The 16464-nt window shown below is 44.6% G+C and overlaps 1 protein-coding gene across 1 annotated transcript in view; it reads left to right on the top strand.

Moving 5' to 3' along the window:
- LOC129846085 (phosphatidylinositol transfer protein alpha isoform-like) overlaps window positions 1-15921 on the top strand; it is a gene marked incomplete at its 5' end in the record, with an annotated part of 70389 nt that extends 54468 nt beyond the window's left edge. The window contains 3 exons of the mRNA XM_055914077.1: window positions 1385-1507; window positions 3868-3974; window positions 15824-15921. Coding sequence (XP_055770052.1) covers window positions 1385-1507; window positions 3868-3915 — 171 coding nt within the window. The remainder of the gene's footprint in view (window positions 1-1384; window positions 1508-3867; window positions 3975-15823) is intronic.
- Window positions 15922-16464: the final 543 nt, after the last annotated feature.

Genomic DNA, 16464 nt, shown 5'->3' with positions numbered 1-16464 from the left:
AGTCCCAGTCTCCATGTCTCTACTGATTCAGCCCCAGTCTCCATGATTCAGCCCCAGTCTCCATGTCTATACTGATTCAGCCCCAGTCTCCATGTCTATACTGATTCAGCCCCAGTCTCCATGTCTCTACTGATTCAGCCCCAGTCTCCATGATTCAGTCCCAGTCTCCATGTCTATACTGATTCAGCCCCAGTCTCCATGTCTCTACTGATTCAGCCCCAGTCTCCATGTCTATACTGATTCAGCCCCAGTCTCCATGTCTCTACTGATTCAGTCCCAGTCTCCATGTCTATACTGATTCAGCCCCAGTCTCCATGTCTCCATGATTCAGCCCCAGTCTCCATGTCTATACTGATTCAGTCCCAGTCTCCATGCCTATACTGATTCAGCCCCAGTCTCCATGTCTATACTGATTCAGCCCCAGTCTCCATGTCTATACTGATTCAGCCCCAGTCTCCATGTCTATACTGATTCAGTCCCAGTCTCCATGTCTATACTGATTCAGCCCCAGTCTCCATGTCTATACTGATTCAGCCCCAGTCTCCATGTCTCTACTGATTCAGCCCCAGTCTCCATGTCTCTACTGATTCAGCCCCAGTCTCCATGATTCAGCCCCAGTCTCCATGTCTATACTGATTCAGTCCCAGTCTCCATGTCTCTACTGATTCAGCCCCAGTCTCCATGTCTATACTGATTCAGCCCCAGTCTCCATGTCTCTACTGATTCAGCCCCAGTCTCCATGTCTATACTGATTCAGTCCCAGTCTCCATGTCTATACTATATATATGTTGTTTGCTCTGCCCTCTATTGGCCAGGTTGGGAGTTGCAGGGGGCTAAATCATTTCCTGCTGGGGTTTCCAGATTAGGGAAAGGGAAAGGGTGAGGGTGAGGGAAAGGGGGAGGGAAAGGGAAAGGGGGGAGGGAAAGGGTGAGGGAAAGGGAAAGGGTGAGGGTGAGGGAAAGGGTGAGGGAAAGGGAAAGGGGGGATAGCTAGTCAGTTGTTCAACTGAATGCCTTCATCTGAAATGTGTCTTCCGCATTCAACCCAACCCCTCTGAATCAAGAGGTGCGGGGGAGGGGGGCTGTCTTTATTAACGTTATAGTATTATGGTATTATATGACATGTAACAAAGACAACTAGGATGTCTCCTTTATCTCTCTCTCCGTTCCTCCTTCCCTCCTTCCCTCCTTCCCTCCGTCCCTCCTTCCCTCCTTCCCTCTGTCCCTCCTTCCCTCCTTCCCTCCTTCCCTCCTTCCCTCCGTTCCTCCGTTCCTCCTTCCCTCCGTTCCTCCGTCCCTCCTTCCCTCCTTCCCTCCTTCCCTCCTTCCCTCCGTCCCTCCTTTCCTCCATCCCTCCTTCCCTCCTTCCCTCCTTCCCTCTCAGCAAGAGAAGCGTCTGTTTACCAACTTCCACCGTCAGCTGTTCTGCTGGATCGACAAGTGGATCGAACTCACTATGGAGGACATCCGTCACATGGAGGACGACACACGCAAAGAACTGGACGAGGTGAGGAGAGGAGACGAGAGGGGGGAGGAGAGGAGAGGGGGGAGGAGAGGAGACGAGAGGGGGGAGGAGAGGAGACGAGAGGGGGGAGGAGAGGAGAGGGGGGAGGAGAGGAGACGAGAGGGGGGAGGAGAGGAGAGGGGGGAGGAGACGAAACGAGAGGGGGAGGAGAGGAGACGAGAGGGGGGAGGAGAGGAGACGAGAGGGGGGAGGAGAGGAGACGAGAGGGGGGAGGAGAGGAGACGAGAGGGGGGAGGAGAGGAGACGAGAGGGGGGAGGAGAGGTGGAAGGAGAGGAGAAGAGAGGGGGGAGGAGAGGAGACGAGAGGAGACGAGAGAGGGGAGGAGAGGGGGGGAGAGGAGGGGGGAGAGGAGGGGGGAGGGGGGAGGAGAGGAGACGAGAGGGGGGAGGAGAGGAGACGAGAGGGGGGAGGAGAGGAGAAGAGAGGGGGGAGGAGAGGAGACGAGAGGAGGAAGGAGAGGAGAGGGGGGAGGAGAGGAGACGAGAGGGAGAGGAGAGGAGACGAGAGGGGGGAGGAGAGGAGACGAGAGGGGGAGGAGAGGAGACGAGAGGGGGGAGGAGAGGAGAAGAGAGGGGGGAGGAGAGGAGACGAGAGGGGGGAGGAGAGGAGACGAGAGGGGGGAGGAGAGGGGGGAGGAGACCCCTGTAGATGTTTCTATGTGAAACCTGAGGACTGGAAAATATGGGTTTTAACTACAGATGCCATATCTTAATTTGATCATCCTGTTGTTGCAGGAATACTTCTGCAGGAAATGCACACTTAGTGTATTCAAAGTTTTATAAAAGGCTTCTAAAGTTTGTAATTTCAACTTTAACATTTCAGACTTGATTTTCCCTAATGAAAAAGTCATCAACCCCTACAAAACATTTTCCACCGATTATAATCCAAATAACGGCTCACATTTCCTGATGCTGCAGGATTATTTTCCTGCTGTAGCGAACTGTCTCAAATTAAGATATGGCATCTGTATACATTTGTGAGTTTCTAGTGTGTCTAATATGAGGGTTTAAGTCGGTTAACATTAAACTGAGTTAACATTAAACTGGGTTAACATTAAACTGATTTAACATTAAACTTGGTTACCATTAAACTGGGTTAACATTAAACTGGGTTAACATTAAAGTGAGTTAACATTAAACTGGGTTAACATTAAACTGGGTTAACAATAAACTGGGTTAACATTAAACTGGGTTAATATTAAACTGGGTTAACATTAAACTGGGTTAACATTAAACTGGGTTAACATTAAACTGAGTTAACATTAAACTGGGTTAACGTTAAACTGGGTTAACATTAAACTTGGTTACCATTAAACTGGGTTAACATTAAACTGGGTTAATATTAAACTGGGTTAATATTAAACTGGGTTAACATTAAACTGAGTTAACATTAAACTGGGTAACATTGAACTGGGTTAACATTAAACTGGGTTAACATTAAACTGGGTCAACATTAAACTTGGTTAAACATTAAACTTGGTTACCATTAAACTTGGTTAACATTAAACTGAGTTAACATTAAACTGAGTTAACATTAAGTTAACAGTACTTACAGTAAGTGAAGGGTTAATCGCCTCACATCTGAGTAACAGACTGAAACTTGTAACCAGCCATCTGAGAGAGACACAAAAGATGCAGAAAAGCACAAGCAGGGCCATTCAGGTCTTCGTGTGTGTGTGTGTGTGTGTGTGTGTGTGTGTGTGTGTGTGTGTGTGTGTGTGTGTGTGTGTGTGTGTGTGTGTGTGTGTGTGTGTGTGTGTGTGGGCGTGTGTGTTGATGCTCCACTAAGTACTCACAGGTCAGTGATGTAACCGCTCCTCGTGCATTCCTCTCTCTCTCTCTCTCTCTCTCTCTCTCTCTCTCTCTCTCTCTCTCTCTCTCTCTCTCTCTCTCTCTTTCTCTCTTTCTCTCTCCCCCTGTCTTTCTCTCTCTCTCTCTCTCTCTCTCTCTCTCTCCTCTCTCTCTCTCTCTCTCTCTCTCTCTCTCCTCTCTCTCTCTCTCTCTCTCTCTCTCTCCTTCTCTCTCCCCCTGTCTTTCTGTCTCTCTCTCTCTCTCTCTCTCTCTCTCTCTCTCTCTCTCTCTCTCTCTCTCTCTCGTTCCCCCCCTCTCTGTCTCTCTCTCTCCCCCTCTCTCGCTTTCTCTCCCCCTCGCTCTCTCCCCACCCTCTCTCTCTCTCTTTTTTTCTCTCTCTCTCTCTCTCTCTCTCTCTCTCTCTCTCTCTCTCTCTCTCTCTCTCTCTCTCTCTCTCTCTCTCTATCTCTCTCTCCCTCTCTCTCTCTCTCTGTCTTTCCCCCCTCTCTCCCCCTCTTTCTTTCTCCCCCTCTCTCTCTCTCTCTCTCTAGATGAGGGTGAAGGACCCAGTGAAAGGCATGGTGGCACTGGAGGACTGATGAGGCTTGAGGCAGACAGACAGACTGGCAGACAGACAGACTGACTGACCCTGCTGCTGGTAAACACATTCTAACTCATCTCAGAAACACAGAACTAAATTATATTGCATCAATGCTCCATTAGGTTCTGTGGGTAGAGGCATGAGAAAAGATGCTAACGCGACTAGCCAAGTCTCCACTCCCCCCTAAAAAAGGAATCTCTCAGCCAAATTTCACTTAGGGCCCCCAAAAGGCTAGGGCCGGCTCTGACCACATGTTATGGGTATGGATGTGGGTACGCAGTGGCTCGCGGTTATTTTCCAATTGGGAGGAGTTGTATACTGTTTCTATCCATCATGATGTAGTCCTATAACGTAACTCACTACGGTAAGACAGCCTGTTCCTCGTCAGACACTCACTGGTCCGTCAGATTTGGCCTTTTATACTGTAGCCCAACGGTAATTTGACCTCTTTAAAGTGTTTATTTGGGGTTGACCAATAGGGGGCGATGTTTTATGGGTACATAATCAGGATAGAAAGAAGGTTGACATCACCCAACCCTAATATCCACAAGGACATTTGCATCTGCACTAACAGTAGTTCTCTTATGGAACAACACAGTATCCAACAACACAGTACCCAACAACACAGTACCCAACAACACAGTACCCAACAACACAGTACCCAACAACACAGTACCCAACAACACAGTACCCAACAACGCAGTACCCAACAACACAGTACCCAACAACACAGTACCCAACAACACAGTATCAAACAACACAGTATCCAACAACACAGTACCCAACAACACAGTATAAAACAACACAGTACCCAACATCACAGTATCAAACAACACAGTACCCAACATCACAGTATCAAACAACACAGTACCCAACAACACAGTATAAAACAACACAGTACCCAACATCACAGTACCCAACAACACAGTACCCAACAACACAGTACCCAACAACACAGTACCCAACAACACAGTACCCAACAACACAGTACCCAACAACACAGTACCCAACAACACAGTATCCAACACAGTATCAAACAACACAGTACCCAACAACACAGTATCCAACACAGTATCCAACAACACAGTACCCAACAACACAGTACCCAACAACACAGTACCCAACAACACAGTACCCAACAACACAGTACCCAACAACACAGTACCCAACAACACAGTATCCAACAACACAGTATCAAACAACACAGTATCCAACAACACAGTACCCAACAACACAGTATCCAACAACACAGTACCCAACAACACAGTACCAACAACACAGTACCAACAACACAGTACCCAACAACACAGTACCCAACAACACAGTATCCAACACAGTATCAAACAACACAGTACCCAACAACACAGTATCCAACACAGTATCCAACAACACAGTACCCAACAACACAGTACCCAACAACACAGTACCCAACAACACAGTATCCAACAACACAGTAGCCAACAACACAGTACCAAACAACACAGTACCCAACAACACAGTATCAAACACAGTATCCAACAACACAGTACCCATCAACACAGTATCCAACAACACAGTACCCAACAACACAGTATCCAACAACACAGTATCAAACAACACAGTACCCAACAACACAGTACCCAACAACACAGTACCCAACAACACAGTACCCAACAACACAGTACCCAACAACACAGTACCCAACAACACAGTACCAACAACACAGTACCCAACAACACAGTATCCAACAACACAGTACCCAACAACACAGTACCCAACAACACAGAACCCAACAACACAGTACCACAACACAGTACAAACAACACAGTACCCAACAACACAGTACCCAACAACACAGAACCCAACAACACAGTACCAACAACACAGTACCCAACAACACAGTACCCAACAACACAGTACACAACAACACAGTACCCAACAACACAGTACCCAACAACACAGTATCACAACACAGTATCCAACAACACAGTACCCAACAACACAGTACCCAACAACACAGAACCCAACAACACAGTACCCAACAACACAGTACCCAACAACACAGTACCCAACAACACAGTACCCAACAACGCAGTACCCAACAACACAGTACCAAACAACACAGTACCCAACAACATAGTATCAAACAACACAGTATCCAACAACACAGTACCCAACAACACAGTATAAAACAACACAGTACCCAACATCACAGTATCAAACAACACAGTACCCAACAACACAGTATAAAACAACACAGTACCCAACATCACAGTACCCAACAACACAGTACCCAACAACACAGTACCCAACAACACAGTACCCAACAACACAGTACCCAACAACACAGTATCCAACAACACAGTATCCAACACAGTATCAAACAACACAGTACCCAACAACACAGTATCCAACACAGTATCCAACAACACAGTACCCAACAACACAGTACCCAACAACACAGTACCCAACAACACAGTACCCAACAACACAGTACCCAACAACACAGTATCAAACAACACAGTATCAAACAACACAGTATCCAACAACACAGTACCCAACAACACAGTATCCAACAACACAGTACCCAACAACACAGTACCCAACAACACAGTACCCAACAACACAGTACCCAACAACACAGTATCCAACACAGTATCCAACAACACAGTACCCAACAACACAGTATCCAACACAGTATCCAACAACACAGTACCCAACAACACAGTACCCAACAACACAGTACCCAACAACACAGTATCCAACAACACAGTAGCCAACAACACAGTACCAAACAACACAGTACCCAACAACACAGTATCAAACACAGTATCCAACAACACAGTACCCATCAACACAGTATCCAACAACACAGTACCCAACAACACAGTATCCAACAACACAGTATCAAACAACACAGTACCCAACAACACAGTACCCAACAACACAGTATCAAACAACACAGTACCCAACAACACAGTACCCAACAACACAGTACCCAACAACACAGTATCCAACAACACAGTACCCAACAACACAGTATCCAACAACACAGTACCCAACAACACAGTACCCAACAACACAGTACCCAACAACACAGTACCCAACAACACAGTACCCAACAACACAGTACCCAACAACACAGTATCAAACAACACAGTACCCAACAACACAGTACCCAACAACACAGAACCCAACAACACAGTACCCAACAACACAGTACCCAACAACACAGTACCCAACAACACAGTACCCAACAACACAGTATCCAACACAGTATCAAACAACACAGAACCCAACAACACAGTATCCAACACAGTATTAAACAACACAGTACCCAACAACACAGTACCCAACAACACAGTATCCAACACAGTATCAAACAACACAGTACCCAACAACAAAGTATCCAACACAGTATCCAACAACAAAGTACCCAACAACACAGTACCCAACAACACAGTACCCAACACAGTACCAAACAACAAAGTACCCAACAACACAGTATCCAACACAGTATCCAACAACACAGTACCCAACAACACAGTACCCAACAACACAGTACCCAACAACACAGTATCCAACAACACAGTAGCCAACAACACAGTACCAAACAACACAGTACCCAACAACACAGTATCAAACACAGTATCCAACAACACAGTACCCATCAACACAGTATCCAACAACACAGTACCCAACAACACAGTATTCAACAACACAGTATCAAACAACACAGTACCCAACAACACAGTACCCAACAACACAGTATCAAACAACACAGTAACCAACAACACAGTACCCAACAACACAGAACCCAACAACACAGTACCCAACAACACAGTACCCAACAACACAGTACCCAACAACACAGTACCCAACAAAACAGTACCCAACAACACAGTACCCAACAACACAGTATCCAACACAGTATCAAACAACACAGTACCCAACAACACAGTATCCAACACAGTATCAAACAACACATTACCCAACAACACAGTACCCAACAACACAGTATCCAACACAGTATCCAACAACACAGTACCCAACAACACAGTACCCAACAACACAGTACCCAACAACACAGTACCCAACAACACAGTATCCAACAACACAGTACCAAACAACAAAGTACCCAACAACACAGTACCCAACAACACAGTACCCAACACAGTACCAAACAACAAAGTACCCAACAACACAGTACCCAACAACACAGTACCCAACAACATAGTACCCAACACAGTACCCAACAACACAGTACCCAACAACACAGTATCAAACAACACAGTATCCAACAACACAGTACCCAACAACACAGTATAAAACAACACAGTACCCAACAACACAGTACCCAACACAGTACCCAACAACACAGTATCCAACAACACAGTACCCAACAACACAGTACCCAACAACACAGTACCCAACAACACAGTATCAAACAACACAGTATCCAACAACACAGTACCCAACAACACAGTATCAAACAACACAGTTTCCAACAACACAGTACCCAACAACACAGTATAAAACAACACAGTACCCAACAACACAGTACCCAACAACAGTACCCAACACAGCACCCAACAACACAGTACCCAACAACACAGTACCCAACAACACAGTACCCAACAACACAGTACCCAACAACACAGTACCCAACAACACAGTACCCAACAACACAGTATCCAACAACACAGTACCCAACAACACAGTATCCAACAACACAGTATCCAACAACACAGTACCCAACAACACAGTATGCAACAACACAGTATCCAACAACACAGTACCCAACAACACAGTATCCAACAACACAGTACCCAACAACACAGTATCAAACAACACAGTACACAACAACACAGTACCCGACAACACAGTACCCAACAACACAGTACCCAACAACACAGTACCCAACAACACAGTACCCAACAACACAGTACCCAACAACACAGTACCCAACAACACAGTATCTAACAACACAGTAGCCAACAACACAGTACCCAACAACACAGTACCCAACAACACAGTACCCAACAACACAGTACCCAACAACACAGTATCAAACAACACAGTATCAAACAACACAGTATCCAACAACACAGTACCCAACAACACAGTACCCAACAACACAGTACCCAACAACACAGTACCCAACAACACAGTACCCAACAACACAGTACCCAACAACACAGTATCCAACACAGTATCAAACAACACAGTACCCAACAACACAGTATCCAACACAGTATCCAACAACACAGTACCCAACAACACAGTACCCAACAACACAGTACCCAACAACACAGTACCCAACAACACAGTACCCAACAACACAGTATCAAACAAAACAGTATCAAACAACACAGTATCCAACAACACAGTACCCAACAACACAGTATCCAACAACACAGTACCCAACAACACAGTACCCAACAACACAGTACCCAACAACACAGTACCCAACAACACAGTATCCAACACAGTATCCAACAACACAGTACCCAACAACACAGTATCCAACACAGTATCCAACAACACAGTACCCAACAACACAGTACCCAACAACACAGTACCCAACAACACAGTATCCAACAACACAGTAGCCAACAACACAGTACCAAACAACACAGTACCCAACAACACAGTATCAAACACAGTATCCAACAACACAGTACCCATCAACACAGTATCCAACAACACAGTACCCAACAACACAGTATCCAACAACACAGTATCAAACAACACAGTACCCAACAACACAGTACCCAACAACACAGTATCAAACAACACAGTACCCAACAACACAGTACCCAACAACACAGTACCCAACAACACAGTATCCAACAACACAGTACCCAACAACACAGTATCCAACAACACAGTACCCAACAACACAGTACCCAACAACACAGTACCCAACAACACAGTACCCAACAACACAGTACCCAACAACACAGTATCAAACAACACAGTACCCAACAACACAGTACCCAACAACACAGAACCCAACAACACAGTACCCAACAACACAGTACCCAACAACACAGTACCCAACAACACAGTACCCAACAACACAGTACCCAACAACACAGTATCCAACACAGTATCAAACAACACAGAACCCAACAACACAGTATCCAACACAGTATTAAACAACACAGTACCCAACAACACAGTACCCAACAACACAGTATCCAACACAGTATCAAACAACACAGTACCCAACAACACAGTATCCAACACAGTATCCAACAACAAAGTACCCAACAACACAGTACCCAACAACACAGTACCCAACACAGTACCAAACAACAAAGTACCCAACAACACAGTATCCAACACAGTATCCAACAACACAGTACCCAACAACACAGTACCCAACAACACAGTACCCAACAACACAGTATACAACAACACAGTAGCCAACAACACAGTACCAAACAACACAGTACCCAACAACACAGTATCAAACACAGTATCCAACAACACAGTACCCATCAACACAGTATCCAACAACACAGTACCCAACAACACAGTATTCAACAACACAGTATCAAACAACACAGTACCCAACAACACAGTACCCAACAACACAGTATCAAACAACACAGTAACCAACAACACAGTACCCAACAACACAGAACCCAACAACACAGTACCCAACAACACAGTACCCAACAACACAGTACCCAACAACACAGTACCCAACAAAACAGTACCCAACAACACAGTACCCAACAACACAGTATCCAACACAGTATCAAACAACACAGTACCCAACAACACAGTATCCAACACAGTATCAAACAACACAGTACCCAACAACACAGTACCCAACAACACAGTATCCAACACAGTATCCAACAACACAGTACCCAACAACACAGTACCCAACAACACAGTACCCAACAACACAGTACCCAACAACACAGTATCCAACAACACAGTACCAAACAACAAAGTACCCAACAACACAGTACCCAACAACACAGTACCCAACACAGTACCAAACAACAAAGTACCCAACAACACAGTACCCAACAACACAGTACCCAACAACATAGTACCCAACACAGTACCCAACAACACAGTACCCAACAACACAGTATCAAACAACACAGTATCCAACAACACAGTACCCAACAACACAGTATAAAACAACACAGTACCCAACAACACAGTACCCAACACAGTACCCAACAACACAGTATCCAACAACACAGTATCCAACAACACAGTACCCAACAACACAGTACCCAACAACACAGTACCCAACAACACAGTATCAAACAACACAGTATCCAACAACACAGTACCCAACAACACAGTATCAAACAACACAGTTTCCAACAACACAGTACCCAACAACACAGTATAAAACAACACAGTACCCAACAACACAGTACCCAACAACAGTACCCAACACAGTACCCAACAACACAGTACCCAACAACACAGTACCCAACAACACAGTACCCAACAACACAGTACCCAACAACACAGTACCCAACAACACAGTACCCAACAACACAGTATCCAACAACACAGTACCCAACAACACAGTATCCAACAACACAGTATCCAACAACACAGTACCCAACAACACAGTATGCAACAACACAGTATCCAACAACACAGTACCCAACAACACAGTATCCAACAACACAGTACCCAACAACACAGTATCAAACAACACAGTACACAACAACACAGTACCCGACAACACAGTACCCAACAACACAGTACCCAACAACACAGTACCCAACAACACAGTACCCAACAACACAGTACCCAACAACACAGTACCCAACAACACAGTATCTAACAACACAGTACCCAACAACACAGTATCCAACACAGTAGCCAACAACACAGTATCCAACAACACAGTACCCAACAACACAGTACCCAACAACACAGTATCCAACAACACAGTATCAAACAACACAGTACCCAACAACACAGTACCAAACAACATAGTATCCAACAACACAGTATCCAACAACACAGTACCCAACAACACAGTATCAAACAACACAGTACCCAACAACACAGTACCCAACAACACAGTACCCAACAACACAGTACCAAACAACACAGTACCAAACAACACAGTACCCAACAACACAGTACCCAACAACACAGTACCCAACAACACAGTATCCAACAACACAGTACCAAACAACACAGTATCCAGCAACACAGTACCCAACAACACAGTACCCAACAACACAGTACCCAACAACACAGTACCCAACAACACAGTACCCAACAACACAGTACCCAACAACACAGTACCCAACAACACAGTACCCAACAACACAGTACCCAACACAGTACCCAACAACACAGTACCCAACAACACAGTATCCAACAACACAGTACCCAACACCACAGTATCCAACAACACAGTATCAAACAACACAGTACCCAACAACACAGTATCCAACAACACAGTACCAAACAACAAAGTACCCAACAACACAGTACCCAACAACACAGTACCCAACACAGTACCCAACAACAAAGTACCCAACAACACAGTACCCAACAACACAGTACCCAACAACACAGTACCCAACACAGTACCCAACAACACAGTACCCAACAACACAGTATCCAACAACACAGTATCCAACAACACAGTACCCAACAACACAGTATAAAACAACACAGTACCCAACAACACAGTACCCAACACAGTACCCAACAACACAGTATCCAACAACACAGTATCCAACAACACAGTACCCAACAACACAGTACCCAACAACACAGTATCAAACAACACAGTATCAAACAACACAGTATCCAACAACACAGTACCCAACAACACAGTATCAAACAACACAGTTTCCAACAACACAGTACCCAACAACACAGTATAAAACAACACAGTACCCAACAACACAGTACCCAACAACACAGTACCCAACAACACAGTATCAAACAACACAGTATCAAACAACACAGTATCCAACAACACAGTACCCAACAACACAGTATCCAACAACACAGTACCCAACAACACAGTACCCAACAACACAGTACCCAACAACACAGTACCCAACAACACAGTACCCAACAACACAGTATCCAACACAGTATCAAACAACACAGTACCCAACAACACAGTATCCAACACAGTATCAAACAACACAGTACCCAACAACACAGTACCCAACAACACAGTATCCAACACAGTATCAAACAACACAGTACCCAACAACACAGTATCCAACACAGTATCCAACAACACAGTACCCAACAACACAGTACCCAACAACAGAGTACCCAACAACACAGTACCCAACAACACAGTACCCAACAACACAGTATCCAACAACACAGTACCAAACAACACAGTACCCAACAACACAGTATCAAACACAGTATCCAACAACACAGTACCCAACAACACAGTATCAAACAACACAGTACCCAACAACACAGTACCCAACAACACAGTACCCAACAACACAGTATCCAACAACACAGTACCCAACAACACAGTACCCAACAACACAGTACCCAACAACACAGTACCCAACAACACAGTACCTAACAACACAGTACCCAACAACACAGTACCCAACAACAGTACCCAACACAGTACCCAACACAGTACCCAACAACACAGTACCCAACAACACAGTACCCAACAACACAGTACCCAACAACACAGTACCCAGCAACACAGTATCCAACAACACAGTACCCAACAACACAGTATCCAACAACACAGTATACAACAACACAGTACCCAACAACACAGTATGCAACAACACAGTATCCAACAACACAGTACCCAACAACACAGTATCCAACAACACAGTACCCAACAACACAGTATCAAACAACACAGTACACAACAACACAGTACCCGACAACACAGTACCCAACAACACAGTACCCAACAACACAGTACCCAACAACACAGTACCCAACAACACAGTACCCAACAACACAGTATCCAACAACACAGTACCCAACAACACAGTACCCAACAACACAGTACCCAACAACACAGTATCTAACAACACAGTACCCAACAACACAGTACCCATCAACACAGTAGCCAACAACACAGTATCCAACAACACAGTACCCAACAACACAGTACCCAACAACACAGTACCAAACAACACAGTACCAAACAACACAGTACCCAACAACACAGTACCCAACAACACAGTACCCAACAACACAGTATCCAACAACACAGTACCAAACAACACAGTATCCAGCAACACAGTACCCAACAACACAGTACCCAACAACACAGTACCCAACAACACATTTCCCAACAACACAGTACCCAACAACACAGTACCCAACAACACAGTACCCAACAACACAGTACCCAACAACACAGTACCCAACAACACAGTACCCAACACAGTACCCAACAACACAGTACCCAACAACACAGTATCCAACAACACAGTACCCAACACCACAGTATCCAACAACACAGTATCAAACAACACAGTACCCAACAACACAGTATCCAACAACACAGTACCCAACAACACAGTACCCAACAACACAGTATCCAACAACACAGTACCCAACACCACAGTATCCAACAACACAGTATCAAACAACACAGTATCCAACAACACAGTATCCAACAACACAGTACCCAACAACACAGTATGCAACAACACAGTACCCAACAACACAGTATCAAACAACACAGTACACAACAACACAGTACCCGACAACACAGTACCCGACAACACAGTACCCGACAACACAGTACCCAACAACACAGTACCCAACAACACAGTACCCAACAACACAGTATCCAACAACACAGTACCCAACAACACAGTACCCAACAACACAGTACCCAACAACACAGTATCTAACAACACAGTACCCAACAACACAGTATCCAACACAGTAGCCAACAACACAGTATCCAACAACACAGTACCCAACAACACAGTACCCAACAACACAGTATACAACAACACAGTACCCAACAACACAGTACCCAACAACACAGTATCCAACAACACAGTACCCAACAACACAGTACCCAACAACACAGTACCCAACACAGTACCCAACACAGAACCCAACAACACAGTATCCAACAACACAGTATCCAACAACACAGTACCCAACAACACAGTACCCAACAACACAGTATCCAACAACACAGTACCCAACAACACAGTACCCAACAACACAGTACCCAACAACACAGTATCAAACAACACAGTATCCAACAACACAGTATCCAACAACACAGTACCCAACAACACATTACCCAACAACACAGTACCCAACAACACAGTATCCAACAACACAGTATCCAACAACACAGTACCCAACAACACAGTACCCAACAACACAGTACCCAACTACACAGTATCCAACAACACAGTATCCAACAACTGTTGTTCTGAATGTTAGTGGGACCTAGTATAGAATTAGTATAGAATATATCTGTTAGTATATAATATACATGTTAGTATGTAATATATATGTTAGTATAGAATATACCTGTTATATAGAATATACCTGTTATATAGATTATATATGTTAGTATAGATTGTACCTGTTACATAGAATATATATGTTAGTACAGAATATACCTGTTAGTATAGAATATACCTGTTAGAATAGAATATACCTGTTATATAGAATATACCTGTTACTATAGAATATACCTGTTAGAATAGAATATACCTGTTTGTATAGAATATAGCTGTTACATAGAATGTATATGTTAGTACAGAATATACCTGTTAGTATAGAATATACCTGTTATATAGAATATACCTGTTAATTGATTATCATTATTTATACAACTCTCTCTCTCTCTCTCTGTCTCTGTCTCTCCCTCCCTCCCTCCCTCTCTCTCTCTCCCTCCCTCCCTCTCTCTCTCTCCCTCTCTCTCTCAGATCAGAACTGTAAACCTGACAGACACCAACGGATTCAACGCTCCTCCTCTTCCTCCTCTTCCTCTCTCTCTGTCAACAGGGCTTGTCTGCCCCCCCCCCCCCCCCCCACCCCCTGGTCCCCGCCCTCCCCTGATTGGTACAGTCTGCTATTAAGACAGACAGTCAGTCCTAGTGTACATATCCACTATATATAGTGTATGGGGCAATAAGGCCCAGCTGTGAGTGTTGAGATGTATTATAATATAAACAGGGTTTCTAAAGCATCCGCTCGTCTGTATTAAAGGTTGTCAGTTTCTTTCAGGACCAAACTGTATTCTGATCAGTGTTGTTTTGATCTCGTTGTGACTGTTGTTTTTATTGATTGTTTGTTTTCTATGGGTCATCCTGTCTTCTGATTGGGTTGATCACCACACCTCCTCCTCTTCATCCTCCAATCACGTTGTTTTCATTCCCCTCTTCTTCATATCAACCATTGATCAACTGATAGATTGTGGCAACAAACAAAAGTGCCAGGTAGGCGGACCTTATACCTGATGGCCAATAGAATGGTTCAGAAGGGAGAAGCGATGCCTACCTGGCCGGTGGTTGGTTGAAGGGTGAAGTTTCCCCCTATAGGGTGATCTTGGGTCAGTTTTGCAGGT

Source organism: Salvelinus fontinalis, unplaced genomic scaffold (assembly GCF_029448725.1).
Source record: "Salvelinus fontinalis isolate EN_2023a unplaced genomic scaffold, ASM2944872v1 scaffold_0448, whole genome shotgun sequence".
NCBI lineage: Eukaryota > Metazoa > Chordata > Actinopteri > Salmoniformes > Salmonidae > Salvelinus > Salvelinus fontinalis.
The sequence above is the reverse complement of the archived record's forward strand: the minus strand, read 5'-3'. Positions and strand labels throughout refer to the sequence as shown.